Below are 13,238 nucleotides of genomic sequence, written 5' to 3' on the forward strand. Positions count from 1 at the left end.
GCCATTCCGGCATGTAGAGTAATTACTGTGCTTCAAATACTGAAATTATGATATTACTCATTGAAATATGAACGAAGATAGGGCATATTTGAATACGAGTTATGCAATTTTTGACACTTACTAGTTCAGCATGTTGATTAAATAATGTGCTTAAAATACTGAAATTTTGATAAAGTTCAATGAAATATGAACGAAAGAGCATGTTTTAAAAGGTGGTATGCATTATGTTGAAGACACTTTGATAACGAACACGTCGGATAATGGAGACTTTAAGCAAATCTGGCACTCTGATATGTTGTAGACCGGCGAGAGTACCGATGTAGAACCAAAGAAGCAGACGTCGACATACGGTGGCATAGAGGTGACATTCACTTCTCTTTTTTTAATTGCTCTCCTCTTTTTTCTATCTCGTGGCCACGAGTTAGCTATGTCAACGAGATAGAAAAAAGAGGAGTGCACAACTAAATAAAAGCGGCGTACAATTACAAAAAGAGCGGTGAATGTCATCTCTATGCCACCGTATCGACAGGAGTGTATATAAGCTTCAGAGTTACAATCGATATAAGGAAAACAAATTGAAACTTCACGCTATAATGATCCGATTTTAATCCCCGAGATGTCTTGTCTTAATTGAATATGCCATGAAAAACAAAATCATGCTCATATTCAAAAGGGATAAGAAAATGAAGCAAATTTCGTTGATTCGTTTTTAATTTACGTCAGTTCGGAAATTGTTAATTATTACATGCTTTCTATAACAGTATTTTACAGCGAATTTTGCACTTCTTCTTTACTAAAAAATTGTGTTTTATGTCTGTTAAAAGTGTCAGGTAATCGATAACAGAGGTGCCATTGTTATTGAGATGATCGGCTAAAGAATTGCCAATAGTAAAAGTTGAAAATTCCTCAAATACGTCAGTGAACAACAACTTTAAGATGCTGTAATATTTATACACATATTGATCTTGTAATTCGAATATAGGTACCTATCATTTACTTCATGCTGCTTTTCATTAGAATTTGATCGTATTTTTCATATAATCAACCGTTTTCCACGAATGTCTTTCTTCGCAATTCGAAGTGCTATACCAGGCTTTTATCGGCCAAACAATGTTCGTGTCCGAAAACTAAATGAACAGAAAATAAAAGCGAAAAAGCTGAAGAACTCACCTCTCGCGCGTGGCTTTTGTTGTTCTTTGTTATCAAAAAGCCATCCGTTATCAAAGTTATTATTTGAGTGTTAAAAGCAGACACTTACTGAGATTTTATACATTTTACTTAGTACATGTTATTCATAGAAGGAGATGGAAAATAATAAAACTTTAAGTATATTTTTATTTCCAAATTCAATTCATATACCAGTTAGTAATGAAAGCAATAAAAACATAATAATTAATATAATACTTGCATCCTTTTTGAAAGAGTTGATTTCTAAATTCTTTATTATAAACAGTCACGAGAACATATTTTAAATGTACTTAAGTTTCAAAGGGTTTTTACTTGAACAGTATTATCAATATATTCACTATGTGGTGGTATTTGCTTTACAAAAAGAAGATGAGGTTTTGTCCGATAAAGAAGTTTATCATACATTTACACAAGAGGAACTTGTTGGCCCTATGATAGCAACGCAAACAAAAGACAATGATTCCGACACTACAAATTTGGAAGATATTCTATTAACTGATCGTGTTAGAAAAACGAAGCAACCGAAGGAAACGTATGAAAAGTGATAGTGAATCAGATCACGATGATAGTGCTGACGATGAAATTTATGATCCTAACAACGATGAGATCAATTCAACTGATTCAGAATTCGATATTAAGAGGCTGAAGACAAAAAAGAGACGTGTGCACTGTAAAAGCAAAGAGAAACTAAATGGAAAAAGAAAACCAAGAAATTGAAAAATCCAAAGAAAAATAACATAAAGAGAATAAGTCAAAGTGTACTTGCCAAGAAATTGAAAGATAAAATAATATTGTTGCAAAACCTTAAGCCCCAAACCTTAAGCCACACGTTTCTACTTTCAGGCCATTTCCAAATGGAATGCGATTCAGTCCATTGAGCATGCAAAAAGTTACGCTAATGTATGTTCTATCACAATGGTGTACTTGAATTTCTCTGGCAAAAAATCACATCCATACCAATGAAATGTCATCGACTGTAAAGCCTTTGAACGAAAAACTGTAAAAACCTGAAAACATGTGTCACTGGACAAAGAACAAACTGGCTTAAGGTCAAGTGAATACAAAAGGGAAGGGACAAGCAAAGATCAGTTTTTGTTAACTACAGCTTTGACGATAACCAATTTCAAAAACAAGTACAGAACACATTAATAAAACAGAACGGCGTTCATAACACTTGGCCAACTTGTGAGTTGTAACAATAACAATAACAAAACTGCCGATATCGATTCAAAAGAAATCATTCCTGAGGAGTTTCATGCTTATTACGAGTCCTTACGGACGAGCAGTACGAAAAAGGATTTTGTACCTATGGAGTCAGCTGTGGGAGATACTGATATCGAGTGAAGCATGTTGACAATGTGGATATTATTGTTCTTTGCATTTTTGTCAAAAACTGAAATTTGCAAGATTCCGAGTTTGACTTTCAAGAATACTATAGTTTTTTAACCTTAACAATACTATAATTGTTTACCTTTACAGACTTTATAAACCTGTATACTCTACTGTTGTTAATAAAGTATAATCAACATATTCACTTTCCAGTTTTGTGTGATGCAAAAAGGTTCCATATGTCATATGGTACCTTATTGTGGCTTTATAGAATACAACACACGTACATATTTCATAAAAAATGACTCAAGTGTGCATATGGTATCTGTTTGCATTTTGTTAACCTTAATATTGAATTCTGCAAAAAGGAACTATACGACATTAATTATCGCTTATTGATAACTGGAACTGTTTCAATTTTTGCAAGCATGAAGGTTGTATTTATATCTAACCATATGCAAAAATACAGTGCTGAGTTGTACGTTGTTAATTTGATATAGACTTTCAAATCTTTAAACGTGATTTTATCAAAACTATGAACATGTCACATGGTACCTTTTTGCACCAATGGGGCGATATGCCCGAAGTTTTACAAAATTTGACAGAAAATTGCGAATTGAAAACGTTTGAAACTTTTGTGATTTGGTTGTTAATAAAAAATTTCCATACCACCAATACAGGATACACACACTCTTTAGATAACAGTAAGTCTATATGTACACTGTTAGAATTACCACTTTAACAGTCTTGAGTAGGGAATAACGTCCACATCTCATCATCATCATGCCATTTTCCATTGTCTTAGCCGAATACATGAGCATAATTTTACTTTCGTAGCCGTTATCATGACCATCTAATAATTAGTCACGGCCGTCAGCATGAGGCGTTTTACAAAACCCACTCGAATGTAATCGTTGATAAAAATATTGTTTGTTCATTTGAGATGCTGTAATTTGGAATAACCGTCGAAAAATATTAAAGATTTTAATAAAATGTTTTCTTATTTACATGTATCTTTGATCTAAATCCTGTGAACTTAGAGTTTGACTGAGAGTGTTGAATTTTGTTTGATTTTTTTACTACATTCTAACTAATTTCTTGAAAAGTAAGCAACAAGGAAGGTAGGGATTACGTTCACAAAGTCCTTCTTACTTAGGCTCTCAAAGAACACACTTAAACCTGCTCAATCCAAAACGTAAAATATAAAGAATATGGAAATACTTGCACTTGGCTTTCCGACAACATGTATACACTTTCTCAGCCGTCGCATGATCTACAGTCGTCACTGGGGGCGATTGAACGGTTTGAATCAAAAGACAGGACAAGTTTTATAGAGTATAGTCGCAAGAATATGATATGGAAAAAAACATCGAAAACGAAAATGACATTCACAAATCCACGACAATCAAGTACACGATTACATGTTGAGATATTATCATGTCGTTACACAGACCAACATGTATAGTCGCCTTATCAGTTTAATATGAACTTCATTCTCAGCCTTTTAATTAGTATCGGGTTTACCAAAGGTAATGACAACATGGCGCTATGGTTAATGCTCATGTATGTGCTAGTCGGAACCTGCTATTATATCCATGGATGCGAGGATCTCCAAATTAGAGGTACAAAAATAGTATGCTATATAATGATTCGTATGTATATTAGTATAGAATAGATGCTGCAGGTACATGCCATATGCACTGATAACAAAAAAAAGCGAGATACGTCGTCACGCTATTAAGACTATCTGAAAACGATGATCTCGTGTAAAGAGATTAACCAAGCACAACCAAAGGTCTATCATTATTCTTGATATATTATATAATTATACATTTAAATGCAAGGCGATAATGAACGATGCACACTAAAGAACTGTTTAATGGTGCGTGTACGAAATATATTAATGATAGCTAAAGGCCCAGTCTCACTATGATGCCGACGAGCCCCGGTGCGTGATCCGTGATCTACCGGGATGAACCGGGGCTCCACCGGGGACGACCGCGATGAACCGGGGACAACCGGGGCTCATCGGGAAAGTATTAACATGTTTAATACCTACGGGATGAACCGGTAGTCACCGGGAAGGACCGGCAACGACCGGCGCGGCATCGGGAACAACCGGGACCAATCGGGAAGGCGCCGTAGCTCCACCGGGGCCCATTCAGAATGCCGGCAGAGTCCCGATAAAGCTACGGTACATAAGTAAACCGGTGCTTTGCCGGGACGCCACCGGCATTCAGCGGGACATTACCGGCGACGACTAGGGTTAAACCGGGGCGTTACCGTAGCTTTACCGGGGTCTGATGCCGGTATAGCCCCGGTGAGTGCCGGCGGAGTTACGGTATACCGGGGCTCTGTCGGGACGCTGCCGGCTTTCACCTGGGCTCAACCGCGGCGATGCCGTAGCTTTGCCACAGCTTCACCAGGATAAATTGTAGCCAGTCCGGGGTTGACCGAGACTCTGCTGGGCTGTTGACCGGCTTCAACCGGGGAAACACCGTGAAATAGTGTGACCGCGTTAAAAAAAATTCTACGAATCATCCCGGTTCTCGCCGGTCGACCGGCGTTAGCTTACCGGGATGGACCGGGGCTCTACGGCAATGGTGAGACTTGGGCTTTAAGGACCATACCCCAGCTGTATTTAAGTAATTTGTATGATAATAGTAGACATTTAGATTCAGTACAAAATAACGTTAATGTAAACAAAGGAGCAAAAATAGTACATGTTATAGAAACGTATGCATTAGTTAAGCATTATGAATGCATATGGATTATAACGTATGTGCAACATGCGCTTGTAGTGGCGTCTCTAGAGGCCGCTGTGCAACAACAAAATGCCACCATCTTAACATTGTTGGCCGCCATTTCTGAACAGACCAATGCCGCCAAGGACATGGAAGACCTGAAACAGGAAGTAGATGCGCTCCGCCGAAAAGGTGACAATGTCAGGGGTAAGTGATTATAAACGACAACCGGGTAATTTCTTAAATAAATTGTCCAACAGGAAATGAGGTCGGGGGAACGGGACTAACGATTAAAAGCGATTTCCAACGGACGGAAAGTGTTGACATGCCGAATGTTTTCGGATATCGGGGAAATGGAGTATGTGAATTTTTTTACTTATAACGTTAGTAATTTGTATTTATTTTATTAGGTAAACATAAATAAAAGGTCAAACTCCCATGAGTAAGACGATCGCTCATACTTATGGATGTATGTTATCTTTTCTGAATTTACAAATGTACCTCACGAGTCATAACGAACTACAGAATTGTGCGCTGTGGCGTATCCCGTGAGCATTGAACACAACCATGGGATAACGTTGCACACATATTAATTAATCTTTAACTGTTCCCCTAAAGAACAAATAACCAGTTGATCTCTCTGTTAAGTCGGGGTCGTGCGTCCTCGATAAATAAAGTAATCGATGCGATTATGCAACCATGTGGCATCATCAGCCATGGGAAAATCAACTTAGAATTCGCCAACACAACTCACATTACTACCGTGTCATAAATCCGCACAGGCTAATCAGAGACGACACTTTCCGCCTAAACTTGATTTCGGTAAGGACGGACTTCCTTGAAACTAAAAATACCATAAAAGCGGAAAGTGTCGTCCCTGATTAGCCTGTGCGGACTGCACTGGCTAATCTGGGATGACATTTTACGCACATGCATTAAGCCCAGTTTTTTCAGAACGCGGCTCAATTGTATTATAAGTGATATGACTGTCTTTAAATGAGATCATCGTGTGGCTTCGTGGCAGCTAAATTCTGGCATTGTCCGCCCGGGCCTACAACTTTTTTCTCAAAAATCCAACCAAAATAGCCCCAAAATGCAAAAATAGAAGGCGACAGGGGTGATGGTCGTACGATATATTCCAATAGAAGAGATCGATCTCAATATAATCAATTGCAATTACTAGTGAATACATGATTGAGCAATTGTGGAATGACAATTACATTAAATTTATCTGTACAAGATAACGATTGATGGCAAAGCATCAAGGGCGTCGGGAATTTCAGTGCAAAAGGCACTCAATGAAGTTACATGGAATGATTTTTTCTACTGTAAATATTAATATATAAACCGATTATTTTAAACACAATAGAAAAAGATACTAGTATAACCTTTATCTATGATTTTGTGTTATAATCCCAATTAACCATTATCTATGATGTTGTGTTATAACCCCCATATAACCATTATCTATGATTTTGTGTTGTAACCCCAAAATATTTCTTAGTTCATTTTATTTACATTGGTTTCCTTTTTTTACTGGCATCCGTGTGCAGTTTTCATTAATGGAATAGAACTGTGTAGGTTAAAAAAAATCTACTTCATATTGTAAGCGTAATTTCATATTTTTCTCAACTTCAAGGGAAGATGATTCTGAACTGATTCTTACGTTGCTCATTTACGATAGGGGTTGAGTACTCATTGATATGAAAAACACTGTAAACAAGTTTTAATGTGTTTACGACACCCCCCCCCCCCCCCCCCACCCTCTCACACATATATTTCATGGGCATAATAAAAACAAAAAATGGTTACAATAAAACAGCATATTAATTTAAACTAAAATGTCTACATCAACAGTTAACATAGAACACAAATAAAATAATTTGATTCTACTGGGGCTCGAACCTTGGGCCTCTCACATGTGAAGCGAGCGTGTAACCACTACACTACGGAACCGCTTGAAAAATCACATTCTAACTAAGATATTAATAAGCTATTAATAATCGGTTTAAATGTAAAACGCTGGATAGTGAGCGGGTTTAAAGGTCCATACCAAAGGGCCCATACAACTGGCAAGATACGGGTCAGGCCTGCGGCCTTCTATATGTGGTTCTTAAAAAAATCCTGTAGGAGGACTTGATAATAATGCGACTGGGGTGCTTTGATGGTGCTCCTCATTGATAAGCGGCTGCTTCCTTTATCAAGACTCATTATTACAATTAATAATACGTGTCGCGCTTCGCGCTCTATAGCGCCTTTATTAGTAACTAGGTGGTTGCTAGGATGGTGGAACAAAGAAGTTTTGTTTTTATACGAAACCAGAAAGTTTCACCGGTTCGCGTATTTGCCCAGTCCCTGTGATCTTTTATTATTGGCCAGTACCTGTGATCAGTTATTAATTAACACAATTAGCTTTGCATTATTGGCAATAAATGTTGTAGTAAATGTAATAGGCACAAATGCAGTACTTATTTACACTAATTTACACAAATAATCACCACTATGCAAGATATTCTGACAACAAAAATATATACATTGATCCGTAAAATAACTTCTCCTCCCATAAGCGAAAATAAACTTCAATGCGACGCCAATGATTCTAAGTGAACTAAGTTGAGTATTATTTACGTGAATATTTTGTTTAAACCTTAATTTAGCTAAATTGATTGCATTGAAAGCCTGACGCTTATTAGTCCGTCTCCGAGCACATGGCGTCGTTGAGGGTTTCTTAAGTCCGCATTCCGCAGGAGATCGAACCCGGGTTGGGTATTCAGCTTTTGCCAGATATGTCTCAAAGATTCCTTTTGATGTTTGCAGACAATATTGCACCGTTTTTGATACAGTGGTTGGTTTCCAAAAGCAACTTAATAGTTGACATGTCTTTTATGAACAAAGTAAGTTAAAAGTAAATGTCGATAAAACAAAAAAAGTTTTAATGAGTTTATTAAGCATTGACCACTGACCTTTAAATGATGGTTAACTAGATGTTGTGAGCGATTTTAATTATGTAGGATTATATTTTACAAATAAATTGTTACAATATAGAGAATGGCAGCCGACATTGCAGCTCAAGCCAAGAGAGCACTGCAATGTCTTATCAACTATCTGCAGCAATTCGTATGTAAACAAGGCCATACATAAACATAAACAAATAAATAAACAACTTGAAGTTCATGCAACGACGCAATTATCTGGGATTTAGGAAGATTTCCTATTTATTGCATGTAATTGCATTCAAAATGAGAATTTATTTTCGTGTGTTTAATATGTCAATCCATACGTTTGTACGGCTATTACATGTATACGAAATTATAGTTCACTATGGTAGGCTTGGATATAAAGAAGTGGCATCAGGTATAAGGTTCAATTCGCACAAAATAAATTCGGTTATGCGTGTGAAAGTATACTGAGACTACATTTATCCAACAGTGGAGGTTTACTAGTAAATGCGTATCATCGAGTAAATGGTTTCATTATGCCAATTATAAACAGCTTCATAATGTTTCCACTTACACATGAAATAAATAAAATTGGTGAATGTATACAGTAAATGGCACACTTCAGAAGCTCAGCCTATAGTTTAATGCTCGAAAATGTCAGACATACCGGTAATTGAACAATTCGTAAACATAGAACAAAATTACATCTGACGTCGACCCGCGTCATGTGAAAATGGGTCTTGTGCCATATGTGACCACTGACGTCGACCCGCGTCATGTGAAAATGGGTCTTGTGCCATATGTGACCAGCGCATTCAGTTCAAGAGTGACCTTGTCCGCTAATGGGCCACAAAACCTTGCTTGATTTTACAGCGCACAGCGTAGTATGTGACCAGACTCCTCACGTGCGAAAGCTTACTGTATAAGACCTATTTTCGCACGACTCGGATCATTTCTTGCTTGAGTGCCATTTGTTTAGAGATCTCTGTATGAATTTTTTACCCTATACCTTAGAATATATGTACATGTATTGCAGATATACATGTGTTGTCAGAATATGTGAAGTCTATTTGTAATGTCTCGAAAGAATTTCATCAGGAATGTTTTAGGAAATTATTGAACAGTTTATAATTATGTACATTCCAAGAATTTATTTCACATAACCGTGACCGTTTCGATCCACCATCGGTGAATCTTCAGAACACTCCAGTGCAGTTACGAACCATATAGCTAGGCACAACCATGTCATTGACTGGGAGGGGGGTGAAAGTTATGGATAGGGAAAACAACACCGCACTCAGAAAACTTTGGGAATCGGTAGCGATAGCAAAGGGGAGACGGGTGATGAACAGGGACGAGAGGTTGGGGGGGGGGGGGGGGGGGGGCTACCAACTGAGCCCCATCTACAGGCCTTTGTTTACTGCTGGAAACCAGTCAGGCAGTAAGCCCGCCATGTAACGTTCACTTCCCGCGAAGTCACAGTCTGATGAAGATTCACCAATGGTGGATCGACACTGTCATGGTTATGTTAAATAAATTCTTGGAATGTACATATAGACTGTTCAATAATCTATTCGTAATGTTATTATCTACATTTTCTATGTAATAAATAAGCGAGAGGTATATTTTTGTGGGTGATGTCACCTATATACATCTTACGTTGTGTATAATCAGTTATCGCAGCATATTTTTTAACATATATGTATTGAAACCATACTTTTTCTCACACGTTAATATCATGTTGATGTGGTGCATGTATTTCTGTATGGGCTGGTGGCCTTCTAACGCAATAAGCGATGACACGTGAAACCTGCCTATTCAGGCAGACGACAGACCGAGGCGTTTGGCTTCACGGCGTATCACGACCGAGAAGAGGCTCTCAACAAGGGCGACACGCTCAAGTTCAGCCGGACGTTATACAACGCCAACTCCATGTACAATCCGGACACGGGCGTTGTCACGATCCCCCTGGACGGCACCTATATCTTTTCGGTGACTATTGAACACTGGCAAACACAGGAGCTCCGCTGCTACTTACTGGTCAACGGGGCAAACATGGTACGCATGTTTGCGAGTTCCTTAGGCGACACCTCGTATTTTATAGCCCGATTTAAAGAAGCTTGTACTTTTTTACATCGCATTTCGGTTTCACCACTAATACGGTAGACGATTAAGTGTAGGGTAACAGAGGTCGCGATCCTAAAATGTAAAAATTGTGCCTAATCGTTCGACCAGATGTCTGCTACTTAGCACCCCTCGTTGTTTTCGTTTTAGTCTGATATTTGCCGTCTACATAATAGATTTGATAGCGGCCCAGCTGTCGACGCCAGCTTGAATATACAGTAAAAGTTGCATGTGCGCGCCTTTTATCGTCTAATATGATAGCCGAGTTGGTGGCATTATTGTATAATTTGAGAACTAACCGCTCAGTGACTTTGTAGGCCCAAACGTTATGTTACGATATATAAGTAAGACACGTATGATTTCTATGTTTAGATTGACGTCATCATCTACCCCGATGGCAAGAGTACCCAGTCCAGCAATACGGCCGTGCTCGGTTTGAACGTCGGAAGCACGGTGCGTGTCACGTGCGATCAGGGTAACGTGTTCGGGGCAGACGGGTTCCGCGGTACCACGTTCTCCGGCGTGTATTTGTACGGGTTTTAAGTAGTAAAATATCCGATAATAAACATGTACATATTGCAGTACAAAAGCATGTTAAAATACATTAAATTGCACATCTGTTCAATCGCAATATCAAATTAACTTGTTGGAAATTAAAGGTATTGTACATGTTAATTATAATTGTAAAGTTCTCGCAGTGTTAAATGCTGGAGATATACGGCATCCAATTATTATTATATGTAGCACTTAAGCAATACAAGTAAGTATATAAGAATACGTCTTTTGTTGGATGAACTTTAATGGTCTCTATCAACAATGATCAAGATCTGAAAAGATAGGAAATAGCAATAGTAGTATAAAACCCTCTATCTCCCCCCAAGTCTTTGGGTAACTATGAGAATTAAAAAAACAAAAGACTGATCTAATGAAACAAATGTCTTGTACTGTCTTAAGTAATAGATCAATTAAAGTGAATGAAAAAAACAAAAACACTAGTCAAATAGTCCTTAAAGTATTTCTTCACACTCAAAGTAACATTGTGGAAGAAAAAGTCATGGTGAAGGATCAGATTCCATGTCATAGTCTTTTTGCCATGAAGGAACACGTCTCAATCGGGTTGAACGTCTAGGGGTAGGGATAACTTCAGGGGCAGCAACATGTTTTTCGACAGCTGGTGGTGGTGTAGGATTCTCACTGGCAGTTGGTGACTGGTAGTTCGACTGATTTGGAGATCCATAAGCCAACTGACGTCTGGTGGCCGGGATTGTTGCAGATGTTGGTGTATCACGTGTAGCGACAGGTGTCTGTGCAAGTTCATCTAGATCTGGTGTTCTCGGAATAGCTGGTGTAATATGATCAGGTGGGTTATTAGGGCCCAAAGGTAGAGATGTGTCCTTTAGTTGGGTTGGTGGAGATCTGTTGAGTCCGATGTCCCAATTAATGGTCAGCCTGGACAGTGGTGCATGGACTGGGATGTATTGACGTAGAAATTTACGGTTACGCAGTGTGGCACGTCTGGAGCCGTCAACTCTAACAACATATTGATCATATTGGCGTACCTCTATGACAACGCCAGTTTTATCCCATTTCCGGGGGTAGTTGTCAATTTGGTTTTGAAGCCGAACATGGTCACCGACTGCAAGAGGTAGGAGACGTTTTGTGTGCTCCGTTAGCTTCTCTGCATTTTGCATGTGTCTATTCCGGAGAGCTTCCTCTCTTGCCATTGCCGTGGAACGCCATGTCTCGCGCGGTTTGGGATAGGTATGAAGTCCCTTAAGGGTCTGCCGAATATACACATAGCTGGGGAGAGTTTTGTATCCCTATCAGGTGTGTTGCGATACTGCAGCATTGCACGTTGGAATTTGTCAGTGTCAATGTCCCCTGATGCACTGGTATTGTCCATTAGAAGGCGTTTGACAGTCTTCACACCAGTCTCGGCCCGACAATTGCTATTGAGAAATGCGACAGATGACAAACGATGATGAACACCCCAATCTTTCAGGAATTGTCTCGTAATGGTAGCAATAAATTGGGGACCACCATCAGAAGCAAGCTCATCTGGAATCCCATATGTAACAAAGATCCGTCTGAGGCAAGTGATGAGCCCGGTAGCACCTTGATGTGATCTCTCGACAATGGGCCAGTTAGAGTACCGATCGACAACTACTAGATAAGTATGTCCCTGGTAGGTAAAGTAGTCAGCGCAAAGGCACTGAAATGGATAATCTGGGACAGTCGGTGGGATTGGCGGAGCACTCGGGTTTGACGATTGCAGTGATTGCAACCAGAGCGAAGAGCGGTAATGTCAGGTGTTATGCCAGGCCGAAATACTGATGATTCTGCTCTAGCTATCATTGATGTTACTCCTTGGTGTGCAGCATGAAGTACGTCAAGGACTTTATTTCTGAGTAATGGAGGGATCACAATACGGTCCTTATACAGGATAACACCATCTGTAATGGAGAGGTCATCTCTAAACTGAAAGAAATCCCTCAGTGCATCAGGCATTTGTGTGCGTGATACAGGCATACCGTTCTCTATCAGGTCAGCTAAAACAATCATATCGTCGTCACTCGCTGTCATGATACGAACCCTCTCCCAAGTAACTGACTGTATACTGAGTGCGCATATATGGCTGTTGATACATTTTCCTCTTCACCAGTATATGCATGAGTGTTGTTCGTTCTGAGGACAAACAAAAGAGATGGTCTACATGATGTGCGCGACAAATCGGCATTGACAGTGGCTACGTCATCAGGTAGGATCAGTTGTACAGGTTCGTTGACAGGATGGCGTGATAGACAATCCGTTGCACGATGCTTCACTCCTGGGATGTGAATAATACGAAATCTGTATCGCAGTGTCCTTTCCTTCAGATTTCGTAGGCGTGTATTAGAGATGTCCTCAAGGGCCC

At 39.2% G+C, this 13,238-nt stretch overlaps 1 protein-coding gene across 1 annotated transcript; it reads left to right on the plus strand.

Moving 5' to 3' along the window:
- Nucleotides 1-3,974: 3,974 nt before the first annotated feature.
- Nucleotides 3,975-10,999, plus strand: LOC127876559 (uncharacterized). The gene is made up of 4 exons (XM_052421884.1): nt 3,975-4,139; nt 5,319-5,468; nt 10,023-10,258; nt 10,697-10,999. The coding sequence occupies exons 1-4, from the start codon at nt 4,001-4,003 to the stop codon at nt 10,865-10,867; spliced, it is 696 nt and encodes a 231-aa protein (XP_052277844.1). The 5' UTR covers nt 3,975-4,000; the 3' UTR covers nt 10,868-10,999.
- Nucleotides 11,000-13,238: the final 2,239 nt, after the last annotated feature.

The sequence above is a fragment of the Dreissena polymorpha genome, chromosome 4 (genome assembly GCF_020536995.1).
Source record: "Dreissena polymorpha isolate Duluth1 chromosome 4, UMN_Dpol_1.0, whole genome shotgun sequence".
NCBI lineage: Eukaryota > Metazoa > Mollusca > Bivalvia > Myida > Dreissenidae > Dreissena > Dreissena polymorpha.